General features: G+C 35.0%; 1 protein-coding gene across 1 annotated transcript; it reads left to right on the top strand.

Moving 5' to 3' along the window:
- The first annotated feature begins 1,581 nt into the window (after positions 1–1,581).
- Positions 1,582–19,089, top strand: LOC101252448 (suppressor of RPS4-RLD 1). The gene is made up of 24 exons (XM_010317699.4): positions 1,582–1,971; positions 2,088–2,197; positions 3,114–3,802; positions 7,582–7,626; positions 7,796–7,897; positions 7,980–8,060; positions 8,696–8,762; positions 9,082–9,182; positions 9,316–9,423; positions 10,043–10,113; positions 10,258–10,314; positions 10,444–10,552; positions 10,658–10,738; positions 11,525–11,611; positions 12,756–12,962; positions 14,186–14,520; positions 15,476–15,562; positions 15,830–15,929; positions 16,245–16,336; positions 16,451–16,489; positions 16,620–16,710; positions 17,729–17,826; positions 17,906–18,210; positions 18,841–19,089. Exons 1-23 carry the CDS (start codon positions 1,850–1,852, stop codon positions 18,192–18,194), a joined length of 3,168 nt encoding a protein of 1,055 aa, XP_010316001.1. The 5' UTR covers positions 1,582–1,849; the 3' UTR covers positions 18,195–18,210; positions 18,841–19,089.
- Positions 19,090–19,159: the final 70 nt, after the last annotated feature.

A 19,159-nucleotide genomic window follows, 5' to 3' on the forward strand; every position in this document is an offset into this window, starting at 1 on the left:
TTTCAATTATAAAAAAGCCGGAAAAAGTATACTTAAAGTGGAAAATAAAGAGCGAGGACTGAGAAGTATCAGTGGAACGGTTACGTGCTTTCGGTTGCTAATTTTAAACCACATATATGTAAAAAATAAATGAAATATTTATGTCTTTCGCAAATAATCATTTTTCTCAAATAATTTAACATCCTTAAGTGGAATAAGTTTTAGTGCATGTAGTTTTATAGTTAGAGATAAAATATCTCTCAAAATCTTTATTTTAAGTTTTTTGAAATGCATATTATTTTTAATATACTAAATTAGATAATGTATAAGAAATGATATTTGCATAATTAATATCAATAATGTTAATATAGACGTTAATAATACATTTTATTCTACGTTATTTTTATTTTGTACTTCCTCCGATCCATTATTTTAGTTGACTTACTTGTTAGAAATAGTTAATTTATTATAATTGGTATATTAGAAAATGATGATATAAATATCAATTAATTATTTCTATCTTTATCATTATTCAATTAATCGGTAAAAAGGAAAATGGTATTTTTTCTGTCCATATTTATTTGTCATGTTATGTTTTTCGAAAATCAATTTGACTAATTTTTAAAGTTAAATTAGATTACATTAATTTGATATTTTAAATAAAAATTTTAGATATTCAAAAACTATACAAAAAGTATTAAATTGCAATTTTTTGTGTATCATTATGATGAAAAAATATATCTTAAAATGTTAGTCAAAGTTTTATAATTTAAATTTAAAAATAAAAATCATGACAATTAATTGTAGACGGAGGAAATATTAAAGTAAGATTAATTGGTTTATTATTGTTAGCATAGTATTTAAGAGAGAAAAAAAATGACAAATAAAATAAAAGAAAATGGTGTATTATTATTAGTGTTTAGATACTTGGGAATTAGGATGTTAAAAAACTGAAAGTGGTCAAATAGTATATTTTTTTAAGTGGAGATTACTCCCTCGAAGTTATAAGAAATCCCAAGTCATCCGCTGTAATATAATGGCATAGAATCAAATAAACAAATAAAAATAAGCTACATTTATTTTAATTTTCCTGTTTGATTGCCCAAAATAAGCAAATTCAAAAAGTAGGAAATTCTTTTCTTGTGTGCTCTTTTTTATTCGCTCAATTATATTTTGGTTGGATCAGTATTATCCATTTTTTATAAGATATTATATTATACTGTACTCTATTATATTGTACGAAAGATACAATACAATAGAATGCATGTAGTGTTTTAATGATATGTATTTAATTTTTCTAGTTCATTCTCATCACTATAAGAAAATAATAAAATTTCATTATATTTATATATTATTTATCTCACACATTATGTTTTCAAAATTCACTATTTTTTTCTAAAAACATTTATTTTGAAATTAATTAATAAATAAAATTAACATATATTTTATTCTCTTTATTAAATTTCAAAATAAATAAATAAATAAATAATCTTTGAGTAGTGGTCAAAATTTTGGAGAGAAACTGTGTGTGAGACAAAAGAGCACTGGAGCCAATAGCTAACGCGGTCAATAAAACACGTGTCATCCGTAATTAACCTCTTTATTATCACTTCCCTCAAAGTCCTTAACTCTTAAGCCTCCTCTTTCCTCTCCATTTCCTCTTTCAGATTCTTTTTTTTCTCCTTTCTACCCCTCCCTTCTCTACCACCACATCGTAAAACACACCCACCAAAAAAAAGAAAAAAAAGAAAAACAGTTTTACAGCCGCAAGATCAGAAGTTCAGAAGCTCACAACACAACTGAAAGGAAAAAAAAATAAAAAATCAATCGCATCAATTGAGCTGCTTCCGATCCACTTGAGCCGCCGGCGATGGCGTCGAAAGTTACTGATAGGATTGAACTAGCTAAGCTTTGTAGCTCTAAGGAGTGGTCGAAAGCAATTCGAATTCTCGATTCTCTTCTTGCTCAAACTTGCGTCATTCAAGATATCTGGTCCGTTACGTTTTTCACTGTTCCATCTTTTTCCCTGTTTGTATATAGGTTTTTGGACATTTATGAATGAACTGATTAATTTTTCTGAATTTAAAATGTGTTCAATTCTTTTTCAGCAACCGAGCGTTTTGCTATAGTCAATTGGAGCTTCACAAGCATGTTATTAAGGATTGTGATAAGGCACTTCAGCTCGATCCTAAGCTTCTTCAAGCTTATATATTCAAAGGTTCTTTTCATTTTCTCCTTGCATTTCCAGCTAACTGTTTTTACCGTGTATAAGAAATGCGAAAGAGAATTTAGAAGTTTTCAATTGCATTTGGAATGTCAATTTTGAATGTGGATGTGTTGTGGTCAGGCATCCTAATCCCTATAGGCCTGTGAAGTCATCTGGGATACTCTAAATTTACAATTTTAGGGTTCTTGTTCAAATTTAGGTGATTGGCTATAATTGAGTAAATTTTTCTGGTTTTGGACAAACATGAACCATTGGTAATTTCGAGGAGTAGGATGAAGCTCTTGTAAAGCTAGTGAACTGTTGCACCTCTCGGTTGATGTCCTACAATTTACGACTATTGTCAAGTATGCGCCAAAATAAGGGTTAGCTTTAAATGAATTGTGTATGTGAGAAGCCATTTTAAGCTTGATAAAGGTCATATTGGACTTGCTTTCTGTATCCTATAGTGGTCTTATATTATATTTTTGAAATGACTTTTAACTTTAAAATAAACTATGTTTGGTTGGGGTATAAAGGGAAGGGATGGAAAATAAAGGAGGGCATAAGATGGTTGAATTCTATGCTCGCGGGGTACAGTAGAGGGTTTGACCATATTGTGTCTATTGTTAAGTACCTTTTCTCTAAAAGGCTATTTCCACGGCATGAACGTGTGACCTCCTTGTATCATTGCAACAACTCCGATCAGATAAAAAGATCAAATACATTTTTGTCTCTTGTGTGTAACATAGCCCTTGAAATAATGATATAAGAATTTGAATTAACAATATTCTTGTGTGGATACTGTGGATTTTCCCTAGATGTGGTTATAGTTTATGCTGCAGAAATTTCAATATTCTTAAAGCTTTACAAACTGGATTTTTGAGTTTGAAGCATTATGTAACAAAGTTACTTGATACTTGTTGCTTAGGACGTGCATTATCTGCTCTTGGTAAGAAAGAGGAAGCTCTTCTAGTTTGGGAGCAAGGGTATGAACATGCAGTTCATCAGTCCGCAGACTTAAAGCAACTGTTAGAGCTTGAAGAGCTGCTCAAAATTGCAAAGCAGAACACCGCAGTTGGCAGCAACAATCATTCGGTGCAGTCATCTGGCCCTGAGTCCAACACTGGACCTCCTCTTTCTACCAAATCTGGTGAAACTTGTGATATTAGTAAGGCCTCAGATAGGGAACTTAAAACATGCAGCAGTGGGATGTTGGAAAGCTCTGAGAAATCAAAGAATAGCTCTGTTTTACAAAATTCCTCAAGTAATAATTCCAAAAAGCATAAGAAGATTGAGTCTGAATCAAAGGAATTGCATGAGAGACAAGCAAATAAAACCAACAACAATTGCAAAAAATTGGGTTATCCATCTCTGGTTTGCAGTGAGTTAAGTGATATATCTGAAGACAGTAGGAAATCATCTGCAGTAACTAGTGAATCAAGTGAACAGTCAGAACCAAATGAGTTGCAGGAAATTCTCAGTCAGTTGAATAATAAATGTGATGTTCGCGTTGAATTGAGTGATGAAGGCAAGAGAAACAAAAAATTTTGTGTTACCAGGGTCAACAAAACCAAGTCCATTAACGTTGATTTCCGATTATCAAGGGGAATAGCACAGGTACACTGCCTATCCTGTGATATTACAATGAAGACAGGAAGAATTAGTCCATCTATTGATATTTCCTGTTAGTGCGGTTGATCATTAATATGCTATTCTTCTTTATTGAAATACAAATAACAATACATTTGTAACTTCAAATATATGCCAAAGATCAACTTCATGTCTCAATTTGTGAGATTATTTTCTCTCAAATTAAGTAGAGAAATGAATTTTTTCTTGATATATCTGCTAGGTACTGGGATACCATGCTCATGCATAGCAGGAAAGGCCTTCTACTGCAGTCTTCATGTCTTTTCTGTTCACTTTGCTTATTTCAGTTGTAATTTGGTGATTACACTCCACTTTTAATTTTGTGAACTTAACTGGAAGATTCTGCATATGTTCAAAGCTTGGGTCAACTAAGCTCTATTATTAGAATTCATTTTCTTCAGTTACTAGATTTGTATCTCTAACTCTTATGTGTTAAATTTATGGAGTTAGTATCATTTTTGCAGTGTGCTTGACTGCATGTTTTGCTTTGTTTAAACTTAAGATGTCAAAATAGGTTTGTGATTGCCAGTCATTCTTTCTCTCTCTAGTCTCACATATCCGCACTATAGTGACATTAAAACAAAAAAGAAGAAGAGAATTTAGCTTGATTATTTCTTCAATCTAGTAGGGTGTATTTTCTTTCCTACGCCCCCTAAGCTGCGGTGGACAGAGGTATTCGGTATTTGCACCGATAGGAGGATTTAGATACCCACTAGACTACTTGAGATGCCTGTAGGTTGGTCCTGACACCATTGTTATTCAAAAGAATGATGGTAAATTGACAATCTAGCTCTGTGTGCATATTTTTTCGTCAAACACAAGATGTGAAACAATAAGTAGTGCTGCTTGATGTGGTTGAGATCATGGATATTCTGCTTGCAATTGATCTGACTATCACGTCTCGTTGCTTACTTCTTCAAGAGATTAGATTATCATGATTTAAAATGTTGTGTTTCTAAATTGGATCATTTATCTGGGGAACTTCTTGCCCATTTTACATTAGAATATCCAAAACTTGTATGTGTATGCTGTCGTAATGCAGTAGTAGTTGTCTCCAAAATCCCTTGATGTAGGTAGGATGCAGATTATGACATTTCACAAGGAGCCTGGAGAGACTGGTTAATCACTCTAACAACCAATTAGATGATGTGTCATGCAATTGTGAAATACTTGAGTTTGCCAGCAATTCTTCTATATTGATCCAGACCTTCTAGAGATATCCATCCAAAACTAGTCTTGACACTTGGATCCATAGAGGTATCAATAAGTTTGCAATCTAGTATACCTTGTTTCTTCCAATATATCAGGTGGATACTTCCCTTAGGCCTTATGATATTGGACGTGCAAACTTGATGGTTAGGATGTATTTTATGTTTCTACAAGTGCCTAGTCTTAAAATGACTGGTGTTGTATAATACCTTGAAGCCTATAAGGTTGTAAGGAAACAGAGTAAAACAGATCAAACTATGCTTAATGAGACTGCTTAAGACCATAAATTATCGGCCTTGTCGAAACGCTACTTTAAACTCTTCTTAGTTGATGTCTAACTGATGACTGATGAAGGAACTAGTGGAGCGTGGTCGCCATAGAAATGGAAAGACCAGCACATGCAATTTTAGTTGCTAAGAGAGAGTATCAACCATTGCCATATATCTGAATGTATTTGTTGACAATTGATTGAGCTTTGAGACAATTATAACCATCTTGATTATAAATACTCAATGAAATCCAACTGTAGTTTTATTCCTGTGGAGGATCTATCTCTGAAGTGCCACTGTTTTTTGTTGTCAGGCATCTCCTTAGATATGCATGCAATTGGTTTTACCAGTCTAAGATATTGAATTTGTGCATAATTTGTAATGCAAGCATGATATAAATGTGAAAAACAATGTGAAACACCTACTGGATTAGTTGGTAGACGATTTGCTCAAAGCTGTCTTCAGTAGAACCAAAGAAGAGAAGAAAATTGTTGGAGAACTGTCATAGGGGAAGTAAGTTTGTATCACAAAAAAACAAGGATGAGAATCGTGAAAAATGTTTAGTTTGCTATTCCCTCAAGGTAATGAAGTTTAAATAGTGTTTACATATGATATAATATAGGAAGATTGAATTTCCCGGATTAATATTTGTTGGTAGCGGAAAGGGGGATGCGAGTCTGAGATGGTTCGGATATGTAAAGAGGAGATGCACATATGTTCCAGTGAAGAGGTGTGAGCGAGTTTGTCTATGGTGGATCTGAGGAGAGGTAGGTGTAGGTTGAAGAAGTATTGTGTAGAAATGATTAGTTGAACATTGTCTCGCTGTCATTTAGGAGGGGCATGATGATAGTTTGGAACAAATTACTTGTTGGCTGTCCTTTCTTTTCCATATTAGTATTATTGTTATTACTCTTCTATTATATTATTCTCCGATTTTTATTAGTACATATTTTTTCCTTTGCTTTAATTATCGTAGTATTGTTTGTTGTTGTTACTGTTCTTTTCTCCATTATTTCCGACATGAATTCTTCACAACTGTATCTCCTTTTCAAACCTGCTTTGAATGCTTTACTTGAGCCGAGGGTCTATCGGAAACAACCACTCTACCCTCACAAGGCAGGCACCACCCTTCCCAAACCTACTTGTGGGATTACACCGGATATGTTATTGTTATGTGATATTCCCTGATCTCCTATACATATTTCCTTATCTAAGTCCTTAATTACAAAATATTCTTAACAAGATCAATCATCTCTGAGATAATAAATACAATTCGAAATATTAAGGTTAATCCAAATATTTTTATCTTGCAACAATAGTTTCCTTTTTTTTCTTTTTTCTTAAACAAGAAATATTTTTAACTTTGTAAGTTGAGCAGCAACGCCATTTTTAGTGAAAATTGTGCTTAAGTATGTTGGATGGAAACTAGCAAAGCGAACACATGACTTACCCGAAAGCCAAGTTGCTCGGACTCTATACTTTCAGTGTCGCACCCGTGTTGACACGCCATGGGTGTGGGATTCGTACCCGGTATGGTCAACCAGTTTTGGATACTCTGAACAAATTCGAGGGAGAAATTCTGGACAGGTTCAATGATTTTTGTAATCAAAACAAAACTAATGTGATTTGAAGAAAATGGAATGCCTTGTATATATAAATTTCATTTGTCACCCCCTTTCCTTTTATCTCCTTCCAAGATTCTCCTCTTGATCAAATATTTTCTCCTCAACTTTTCCGCATAATATCTCATAATTTTAGGTTTTATAACTCTATTAGTAGATATTTTGAATTATCTTTCGGCGAATCCCCACATCCGTTTCCATACATGGATCTTTATCTCTGAATCTTAAAATTTATATCATAGAGGATCCGACCTCTAGATCCGCACCTGCATTGGGCACCTGTACCCGAGTCTGAGCAACTTAACCCGAAAGAAGTTTCAAAAGAGATTGCACCCATTCGGTGATTTAGTGGATGTAATTAACCAGGACTTGAGTTAAACTATTTCTTTCTATTCCCATGTCTTGACTAGCGATATTCAGTTCCTTTTCGTAAGTATATATTTGTAGGTAATTATATTTTTTCCTCGATCTTCCAGTTACGACACTATTTAATCATGTATTCATCGTATTTAATTGAGAAATATGGTCAACGAGGAATCATCTAGCCGGCTCTGACTTGCTTGGTTTTGAGGCGTAGTAATAGTTGTTATTACTCGTCATCCTGTACAAACATAGAAGCGTAAAACAATATTTTTGGTGATTTCAGGTTAATGAAGGAAAATATAGTAATGCTGTATCCATCTTTGACCAGGTTAGCATTAGCCTTACCACTCTTCGATATTTTACTAGTTTTGTTTGCTAGATGTGCCTTGTGCTTTATTTTGCCCTTTTTCATGTTTGAATGGATTAAACGGAGGACTTGTGTGTGGCATGCTGAACTTACTTACGGAGCTTCTTCTCTTCTATCTATAATAACACAGATACTAGAACAAGATCCAACGTACCCGGAGGCACTTATCGGCCGGGGAACAGCGTTGGCATTTCAAAGAGAACTTGATGCAGCTATTTCTGATTTTACAAAGGTTTGCATTGATTTGGCCATTTAAGTACCAATTGAGGTAATACTTCAACCCCTGTTGTAAATATTTACCACCTGCCTTTCAGGCCATACAATCAAATCCATCTGCTGGAGAGGCCTGGAAACGCAGAGGGCAAGCCCGTGCTGCTTTAGGTGAATCTGTTGAGGTATAAAATTCGTATTTGTCTATTTATTGAGCTATCTTTTGGCTTTTGTCTTCAGGGTATTCTTTTCTGCTATATTTATTTTTTTTCAAAGTCAACTTTCAATGATCTCTTCTGTGGATGTGATGTGCAGTGTAAATGATGTGGAATTACTGAATTTTATCACTTGTGCTATCAGATTTTGAAACCAAATTTTTCGTTAATAGCAATCAGACTCCAGTTAGACCACTAGGGATATTATCAAGAGGCACTTGGTTATTTTCCTTCAGATTGTGGTAGCTTACAGAGTTAATGATGGAAGATGAAATGTCTTTGGATGTTCTAACTAAGGCTTGAGCTATATCACAACTTATGAGCATCTTCCCGTGAAAGTTAAATTCTAAAATGGAATCAGGAGCATAACATTATTCAGCTGCATCCTTTTGATCATGGGAGTTTCTTGGTAGTCTAAGTCTAAAACATAATTTTAACATTCTGATGAGTTAGTTTTAGTTTTGTTTTGCTCCGATTATCCCATGGAGAGTGATATTAGTTACATTTAAACGCTTTTTACTTCCTAAAAATGTTGGTTTCACAGTAAAAGTAGTATGATTGATATTTGTGACTTGGTATATCTAAACAAAATGATTTTACACCAGGCAATTACAGACTTGACCAAAGCGTTGGAATTTGAGCCAGACTCTGCCGATATATTACATGAAAGAGGTGACGAGACTGAACTCTTCCATTTACTATGAACAATTGGATTTATGCTGTTAAAGTAGATAGACATAAATAGCAAAACATACATTTTATGACAGATAGCTTTTGTGCATGTAATTTGAAACTAAGGTTCACTTTCATCTTTACAACACTGAGATTATTTATTGAGGCCCATAGGTGGTTTCATCTTGTAACTATTTTGCAATAAATGACCTCTAGCGGAATATTCCATAATTTCTTGAGATTTCAGAAAAGATCATTTGATTGGACAAAGTTTGTTCAATCTAACCTGGGAGTCACTAACTCTCCTTAATTAGTGCAGGAATTGTCAATTTTAAGTTTAAAGATTTCAAAGGTGCTGTTGAAGACCTCTCTACATGTGTAAAGTCCGATAAGGATAATAAATCTGCGTATACATATTTGGTGAGTCTATGACCTTGAGTCTACCAATTGTTGTAGAATGAGCTAAGAATGTTTATCCGCAAAAGTTTGAGAAATTTTTTGTTGGAAAAATACTGATATAATGCTGGTCGAAAAAAATTTGGAAAATTATCAGGGTTTGGCGTTATACTCTCTAGGAGAATATAGGAAGGCTGAGGAGGCACATAAGAAAGCAATCCAAATTGAAAGGAATTTCCTCGAGGCTTGGGCTCATCTAGCACAGGTATCTCTGAATATATGGTGAATACTCTTAATGCTATTTTTCCTGCCAAGTGGGATCCCAATACTTCTATTGGTAGTGCTGATGATATAGAGTTTCTTGATGATGAAGTTGCCTTTTGACTTCGAGAATTTTCTTATACCAAGTTCTTGTTTTTGTTTGTCTCTTTTTTCACCGGTATCTGGAACTCAAGGTTGAGGTAAATATATACTTCTGCATGCAAGTTAAGAAATTCAAGAATAAGGATTTAAATGGCAAGTAGACATTCTATTGCTTAACCAGTGATGAAGAGCCTAACTCTCTGTTATCAGATATTGTGTGAGCGTTCATCTTCTGGGGTGCAATGCACATGTATTGTAATAGCTTTTGCCTTGTTGCATTTTCAGATAAGGTCTCCTGATTAGCTGGTAGATGTTATTAATTTACATCATCAAATTGGATGTTTATGGAATATCTATTGCCATAAGTTTAAAATTCCTAAGACTCAGGAGCTGCTCTAACCTAGTTCTTGATTGGTTGAGTTTCTTCACTTATATTAAATGTGGCAAAACAATGAGATCTCTTTGAAGATATTTTTTTAATGATGTATTTGATTATTGAAGAATCTTTATCTTTGGTGCAGTTTTATCAAGACCTAGCAAACTCAGAGAAGGCCTTGGAATGCCTTCATCAGATTTTGCAAATAGATGGGAGGTGATTACTGAGGATCTCAATATTTACATCTTTTTCACCGATAAATATCTAATCTCGAGTATTTGAATGGTGAAGTATAAAACCTATCCTCAAATAGGAATATAACTGATAATCCATCCTCTATCTACCCTTTTTCGTTGGAAGGTACGCGAAAGCATATCACCTGCGCGGGCTGCTACTTCATGGAATGGGAGAGCATAGGTACATATTTCTGAAAAATTTTGCTGTCCTGAGTCTCCCCTTTCTCTCTTTTTTGTCAAATTTTCTATGTATAATCCTCTTTTAACGAAAAATGTAGCAGGCCTTAACTGCCTATATATGCTGTTACAGGAATGCTATAAAAGATTTATCAATGGGGTTGGCTATTGATAGCGCAAACATTGAATGCTTGTATCTACGAGCTTCTTGCTATCATGCTATTGGATTATATAAAGAAGCAGTATGGGCATTTTCAAACTCGTCTCTTGTGACTTTTGAGTATTCTTAAATATTTTAAGGTGGTTGTCTCCAATTTCAGATTATTGATTCTGAATTTATGCTGTAGGTGAAGGACTATGATGCTGCTTTAGATCTTGAATTAGATTCTATGGAAAAGTTTGTGCTTCAATGCTTGGCGTTCTATCAGGTAAATAAGTATATGCCAGATTTCCGTCCATCGAGCTGGTTCAATGTTATGCCTCTACTAAGTATTGTTTTCTTTTGTGTTGCACTATTTTCTTTTTGCTTTCTAAGTTTTGGCATTTTCTAACTGTTAGCTTTTACCTTGCTGGAATGGTTCTCGATTCTCAAGTGGACAACTCATACTTCAAATTTTAGATTTGTCATTTCGGGTTGTTAGCCATTTTAGTAGTTGCAATTTTACATTTACTTAAGTTAGTAGTCAAAAATTTAGCAATTTTACATTTTCCCACAAATTGTCCAAACATTGGCTAAATTTCTGACCATCTTTTTGTTCCGTTAAGCCACTGTTGGACAGTTTGGGTCGAAGTGGCCGATGGTTAACAAAGCCAAGCTTGGCTTGGTTTAAGCTTGATTATGATTGCGTTTAGGTGTCCCGCATATTCAAACCTAGCACAAATGTCCCTACCAAAAGCTCGAGTTGACAGATGCTAGCTTGTGAGCCCAGTTAAGTTGGCAGTGTTCTTTTCACTTAACCATTACACATCCGGTAAAATAAGATTTTGCTACCCGGATCATTTAATAGTCCTATGGAAACTCTTTTCATTCTAGTTGTGTGCTCCTCCTCCTTCCTCATTCTTGTGAACAGCCTTCTGCTTCCTGCCTGTGACAATACAGGTGCAGCCATTATCATGAGACACCAATTGATCTCTCTATCTCTGTTATTTTTTGTCCAATTTCTATTTCAGTTTGAATAGCTTATGTTTTGCTTTTCAATATTTTTCCCTTGCAGAAAGAAATTGCATTATACACTGCATCAAAGATGAACAGCGAATTTTCTTGGTTTGATATTGATGGAGATATCGATCCCCTTTTCAAGGTAATGTCTAAAAAGAGAATATATTGCTTGGTTATTTTTTGATACACTCATTAAAAACAACACGGAATATTCTGGTAGCCTCTGTACCGCCTCTTTCTGAGAGAATTGGGAAAAGGAATGAAGTTTGAAGTTATAGCAAAAAGTACTATCTGGTGGGAATTACGCAGAACTTTGAAGGTTAGCAGAGAATTTGGAGAATGAATGAAGTTTAAAGAAATAAGGCCTCACTGATTCAATTTGAATTCGATTATAAGCTTACCTGAAGAATTTGACCGTGAAATCACTACAACTCTGTCAAAGTAATTGGACATTTTACCATATCTTTTAACATGCTCATACTCTATTATGTAGAGTTATCCCTTTTAGGCTTCAAAACCTTCTTTAGAGCCCCCATCATTTCCTTAACCCCCACTAAATGGTTGGAAAGTGATCTCTTCTCAACCAATAGTCTCATAAGATTGCTACAACAGTTTCATTGCTCAATTACTTTATCATGAGTAGAGTGGCAATGGATACAAGGACTATCTAGAAACGTAAAGGTTGCTTTCACTGAGTTGCTGCTGCAGACATTGCTTGCACTTTAAGTATGTGCTTTATTTGGTGCATATGTTCCTTCATAGTTAGTTGTCAATGTTCTTTTGCTGATCCATGTCGAATGGGTGTGCGGAGTCTGGAAAATACTAAACGTTCTGAAAAAGTCACAGGTACCCATATGGATAGGACAAAGTTACTGGTTCCAGTTAGGTAGATAATCAATGAAGGTACAACATGCATATACCAGTGATAGTTTTCTGGAATGATGTGTAGTCTCCAGTTCATAAACCTAACAGTGCTTTAATCACTTTTATGCACCTGGAGGGTCCAGGGTGATACCTTTACAAAGTGAACTGTCATGGGAAAACCTTTGATTTCAAATGATGGTTTCTTGACAGATATGTGGGATCATTTCATTAATTTTAGGGGCTAATAATCAGTTTTTGTAAATCTCGGATCTAAAGTGGTAGATACCTCTATGAAGTGAACTGTCATCTGAAAAGTGCTTTTGTTGGCAGTGAATTTCTTATCTCAAAGTTATTATTTCCATTGACTTCGTGTTCTTATACTTCGTTCTCAATTCCTACTTTTTTTTCCCTTCTGTTCTCAGGAGTATTGGTGCAAAAGGCTGCACCCAAAAAATGTTTGCGAAAAGGTCTACAGGCAACCTCCTTTAAAAGAATCTTTGAAAAAGGGGAAGCAAAGAAAGCAAGAATTTACTTTCACCAAGCAAAAAACTGCCCTTCTACAGGCTGCAGATTCTATCGGTAGAAATATCCAGTATCATTGTCCAGGTTTCTTGCATAATAGGCGCCAGGTAATTCTAAAAAGAGTTAAATATTAAGTTAACTTTGTTCTTTCTAAAAAAACCCAGAGCTCCACATTTTCCTTGAGAAACCTGATAGTGATTTCCTGTTGCTTTATTAGATGCCTTTTTATGCTTTGCTTTCACATTTCCTCTAATATAGACAATGAGAATATTGAAGGAAAAGAATATGAAAATGTTACCAGAACCTTTTGTTTGCATTAGTTGCCTTGTAATTGAGGGATTTGAACTGATATGCCGATTATAAGAGAAAGTTCTTGTACAAGAATGTTACCTTTATTTTCACACTCAACGTTTCCTCTCCAGCTTTCGCTGTACACACTCCTTGTTTTCCATCAATAGTTAGTTACTTTCCATGAAATATAAAAATTAAGGAATTCATCTCAAATTAGGTTATCGGAAAAAAAAGAAGAGAATCCATCTGTCAACAGAAGATTTTCACTATTTGTGGACTAGTGTTCTATCTTCTCTTAGCACAGAAAGTGAGATTTGGATCTTAAAGACAATAACAACAAACCCAGCGAAATCTCACTACATGGGCTCTGGGGATCTTAAGGACTGTTTAGCATTTTATATTCCACAATTATGAATGATAACTTTCTACACACACTGTTAAATAAGATTGAGGTGACTGCCAAGTGCCAAGGCTACATTTCTAGTGAAAATGTCTAAAATGAATAGCATGCAACTAATAATAATACTTATAGATGTGAATAATGATGTTAGACTAAGAATGCCAAGTTTTGATGGTCATCTAGTGCAAAAAGGGTTGGCGTCTTTAGTTTTGTGGAGACACTTATAGGAAGCAGTTGTCTTTCGCCCTTCAGCCTCTAATTCTGTAATATGTATGTTGTGGAGCAATTTCCGATGTTAACTGTGATGCTCTTTGTAGTTATTTCGTTGAGTTAGTTTGTGCAATGGTTGTAAACAGTAGTATTAGATTTGTGCCTTTCTAACTTGTGTTGCTTTTTCATGATCAAAATTTCTCTTTTCTTATCTAGTGAAGAGGATCTATTGTTCGTAGTGTATCTCTTAGACCTTATCATGACATTCTTTTCTTTTTGCAATTTAAAGATGATATAATATCTTTATTACAGATAGTGGATTCATAAATTATTGTTATGTACTAATATGCTGCTCTTTAGCTACAAACATGCTTGCCACAATGTTTTTATTCTTTCACCCAAATCTGAGAATTATTTTGCAATTATCAGCACCGCATGGCAGGATTAGCTGCTATTGAGATAGCACAAAAAGTCTCAAAAGCTTGGCGTGCCTTACAAGCTGAATGGAGAAACTCAACTAAAGGCACAGGGAAGTCTGGGAAGAGACTCAGGAGAAGGGAAAAACTAAATTCTATTAGTTTAAACAGAGGTGGAGCTGGTTGTAGCACTAGCAGTTCCTCCGACACATCTACTTCATACAGTTTGATTGATGATAGGTCAACTGGACGTTCCATGATGTCATGGAACCACTTGTATTCATTGGCTGTCAAATGGAGACAAATATCTGAACCATGTGATCCAGTGGTGTGGATTAACAAGCTAAGGTACTCCACCTGCTATTAATTTACTGAAGTTTAGTTAGTTATTAAAGTTCATTGAAATCATACTTGGTCTCAGCATTCTAACAAATATCTACTACATTTTGCTAAAGTCATTCCGATTTGAATTGAGTACACAATGATATTTTTTTCTTTTATTTTTGATAAAGAGCTCTTATTTCTTAATATCAACAATGATATTCTCTTAGTACATAAAGATAATAAGAATCACTATCTTCACCACAAGCATGAAAAAAACCCTCCTTCAATTTGCTTAACTTGCTCCGTTTGATCCTTTAGTTCTATGGAGTTATTTCCCAGCTTCTGTGTTGGTGTACTTCACTCTCATTTGGAGCACTCACGAAAAGAAGGATTCTAGCATGTATGACTTTTGAAGTTTGGGTGAAGATCTTGGAGGACTAAAGACCTATTTCACTTTGGCTCGTCTAAGAAACTAAGACTAAAATCATTAATTCGTATTTACGCCGGGATAACTAGATATACCACACTACTTACCACGTCGACGAGATTCTAGTGTATGAAGTGAGCCCCCTAAAAAGTCGTAGAGAAATTCAAGAAAAAACACCTGTCATGCGAATCAAATATCCATACACTTACCCAATTATCTAAGCAGTGAGAGCATTATGCGCAAGTCTAAACACATTAGTAATAATTTGATAAAAGGAGAACAATAAATCCAACTAAATCCATAATCGTATCATTAATTCCACGATCACCAAATACCCTCTGCCCAAAATACGACCGTGAAGCATCTAATAGAGTTAATGAGTTCAGCTATCAGGCATGGAAATCCCAAGAAAGAAGATATATGCTATAAAATAGATAGAGCTGAAACAACGGCCTCCACTAAAGGTCTTTAGCTTTACTATAATGAAGATAATGATTCTAATGTGCCGCTTTGGCTTTACTTTTTGATGAGAATTCTTGTTTTTTTGCATAGTGAGGAATTTAATACTGGTTTTGGGTCTCACACCCCTCTTGTTCTCGGTCAAGCCAAAGTTGTTCGCTACCATCCCAATTTTCAGAGGTAAGAGCTTTACCTTTCTGATAAGCGCAAATGTATTTTTTTACTATTATTTTTTTGTGTAACATGGATACTGCAAATGATACTGATGCTATGATTGACCTTTTGAGCTCATTACAGGATGTGTAAATTGATGCTACCCTTGTAAATAACTTTACAACAGCTTGCTGCTGGCCATGAATAAAAATTCCTTTTTAACAGTCAAAAGGCATAACCTTTCTTATTTGTATTAGCTCTTTCTCAAGGCTCTTATTGTCTGTCAATGTTCAGAACCTTGACTGTTGCCAAGGCTGTTATCAAGGAGAATAAATCAGTGTGCAACAAGGAAGACAAGATAATTGATCTTTCTGAACAACAGAAGTTGCAAGAAGTGAGTTTGTTTGCTTATGACCTAAATTCATCTTTTGCACTGTTTTGCCTTTTTCACAGTGTATAGTTTTTGGTTGTTGATAATTATTTTTCTGGTTCATGTCAAAATACCTACTTTATAGCATTTCCCATGACAATAAAAGCGTCAAATTGAGAAATCTTTATTAGGCTGATTTTATATTGGTCACATTTCTTCCTTAGATGTTAACTGATGGCTCTCTGAAATCAAACTAGGTGTCCACTTGCTAGGATTAATACTTCAGTGCCATACCTTTTTTTTTCTGGTGGTAATCAACACCTGAACTGTACTTTGCAGATAATGGCTGCAGAATCCAGCTCAGATCTTTACAGAGTTGTTGGTCAAGACTTTTGGTTGGCCACCTGGTGTAACAGTACGGCACTTGAAGGGTAATTTTTTATATTTAGTCCTCTTTATACTGTATAACAGTATGTTACTCTTGAATATTATCTCTCATCGGGGTCTTTTTTCTAATTTTCCCTCCTTTCTTATTGCCTGATCAGGAAGCGTCTTGAAGGAACAAGGATCACTGTTGTGAAAATGTAGAACACCATTTAACCTTATTGGAATTCAACCTTTTGTGTGTGTGGAAAGGAGGGTGACTTGAGTAAAATATCACTTAAACTAGATCTGATTTTTCTTATTCCTGTCAACTTTTGTTGTTCCTTCCAGGGGTGAGATTGGTTACGACTTTGCAATTAGAACACCTTGCACACCTGCTAGATGGGATGACTTTGATGTGGAGATGACATCAGCCTGGGAGGTATCCTCTTGATTTATTACTAGAAAGCCATTTTCTACTCCATGACATAGTTTTTGGATATTTGAAAGCAATATTACATCAATGTAAAACAGTAACACAAAAATTCTTTAGTGGTCGTTTTGTAGGCTGTATTAGGTAGAATAATGCTAGTACTAAATTTTAGTACAATGTTTGGTTTTAAATCTCACCTATGTACTACTAATACCAGTATTACTTATACACCCTATTTAATACGATTCTTATGCATAGTAAACCATGGCATTAACTATATCAGTACCATTCCTATACTCATAATCATACACCCTATTCAGTAGTACTCTTGATAATTCAATGCATGTCAGATTGCTAGTTTTAGTACAACAAACCAAACAATCAATAAGAAATGATGTCAGCATAAAAATTCCCTGTACTAGTCTTCAAACCAAACAGCCCCTTATAGTACAGTTTTTCATGGTTTATTCATCTTGTGCCTGCTCGGAGATGATCAGTTAAGTCTTATAATAAGCCTATATTAGTCAGCTTGGGAGTCTGTTCATCAGACTATTCTCTCACTTTTAAAAAGAGATTTTGCTAAGCACTGAAACAAGCAGAAGTAATGAACCTTTTCCTGTCTGAACATAGAAGTAAGCATTATGCCTGAGATGATCTGGGTTTTTGTTCGGTATGATCTTTCTGAAATGATTTGGCATATATTTCTTACTTGAACCTGTTTGTAGACCTACTATTTTGTTTCTAACTGAAGCTTTATCTATACCCATTAATTTCCTATTGTTGCTTGCTTCTGTTTGTGTAGCTCCCTTTTTTTCCCTCCTTTCTTCTTTTTATTTGTTCTTGAGACACACATATATTTTCTGTTTGGTACTTAAATAATAGTGTTCTAATTAAGTTAACTAACTAGTGCCCGAAAGTTGGCCCGGACACCACGGTCATCACACACACAAAAAAAAGAGTTAACTAAGTTGAGACTTAAATGATAGTGTTCTAGTTAGACCAAGTTGAACACAAAACTGTTATGCAGGCTCTTTGTGCTGCGTACTGTGGTGATAATTATGGGTCAACAGATTTTGATGTGCTTGAAAATGTGAGAGATGCAATCTTAAGGATGACATATTACTGGTAAGATATATTAACTTCTATTTGGTTGATCACAAGGGAAGCGTATGGTTCTCTTTAATTTGTCTGATAATTTTTGCAGGTATAATTTCATGCCGCTTTCCAGAGGAACTGCTGTTGTTGGGTTCATAGTTTTGCTTGGATTACTGCTCGCTGCTAATATGGAGTTCACAGGAAGCATTCCAAAAGGTCTGCAGGTGGATTGGGAAGCCATCCTGGAGTTTGACTCGAGTTCCTTTGTAGATTCTGTAAAGAAATGGTTGTACCCATCTCTCAAAGTCAGCACATCGTGGAAAAGCTACCCAGATGTCACGTCAACATTTGAGACGACTGGATCAGTTGTTGCTGCTCTGAGCACCTATTCAGACTAAGGGAGATACATCATTGGTAAGTGGCTGTACATACGAAGGAAACAAATTTCTCTACTCTATTCTGCTGGATATTTTGGGTTTACTGTTTGTAGTTCAACAAAATTTGGAGCATGTCCTTGTGTATAATGGTTTCCCTCATATTTCACCTCTCCAATTTTAATAGGAGTATTTAATTATACTAAGACCATACAATTGACGAAGGCCAACTTCTTAATCTACTCAACAAACAGGTGCATGCACAATAATTGAAATGAGATTCTTTTAAATCACCAGCACGATAAGACTGAATTGTCAGTGGCTAAAAAGACTAGAACCTCATTTGTGGCTGTGGTTGCTACACATGAGGATTGTTCAATCAACTGGATGTTTTCGGTCTCTGTCAACTGTAGCTTCATTGGAATTAAAACCAGAGAAATTACTGAAATTTAAGTGGTGGAAGTATGGGATACAGTACTAGTATGTTAACTCACAAGGACATGACTGCAATTTTTCTTTGGTAGTTCTGTTCATAAGCCCTAAAGCTTCTCTGAACTTGTTAATCTACTTCAGCAGTTCTAAGTTTTGCAATGCTTTTTATTTGTGAGAACTGTGTGAAATGTGAGGGTGCAGCTCTCTCTTAACTTTCCCATATATTCGCTGCATATAGGTTTCATCCGGGATCAATTATCTGAAGGAAATTCGCTGGTGCATTATCTGACTTGATCCTGCTGCGGATGAATTGAGGCGAGATGTTTTGCATTATTGACATTCTCCAAGTGTACCATTACTTGTGAATTGTTGTATTTTAGTTGTATTGTGTATGATCTGCTCTCTCATTGTTTCCTTTCTTTTAGATTACCAAATTAGATTTCAGGATAGTTATTTAAAAAGAAATGAATAAATGGGTTTTCTAGTCTTTGTTTTCTCTTTGTGTTTTGTGTTTATTTATGCAGTTAGAGTTTAGACGGACCCGCTTCTTCTATAGT

The sequence above is a fragment of the Solanum lycopersicum genome, chromosome 2, assembly GCF_036512215.1.
Source record: "Solanum lycopersicum chromosome 2, SLM_r2.1".
NCBI lineage: Eukaryota > Viridiplantae > Streptophyta > Magnoliopsida > Solanales > Solanaceae > Solanum > Solanum lycopersicum.

Coding starts and splice junctions, on each gene's coding strand:
- LOC101252448 (XM_010317699.4), top strand. CDS start 1,850: ATGGCGTCGAAAGTTACTGATAGGATTGAACTAGCTAAGCTTTGTAGC. Junction 9,424..10,042: donor CTTGGGCTCATCTAGCACAG/GTATCTCTGAAT, acceptor TCTTTGGTGCAG/TTTTATCAAGACCTAGCAAA. Junction 15,930..16,244: donor AACAACAGAAGTTGCAAGAA/GTGAGTTTGTTT, acceptor TGTACTTTGCAG/ATAATGGCTGCAGAATCCAG.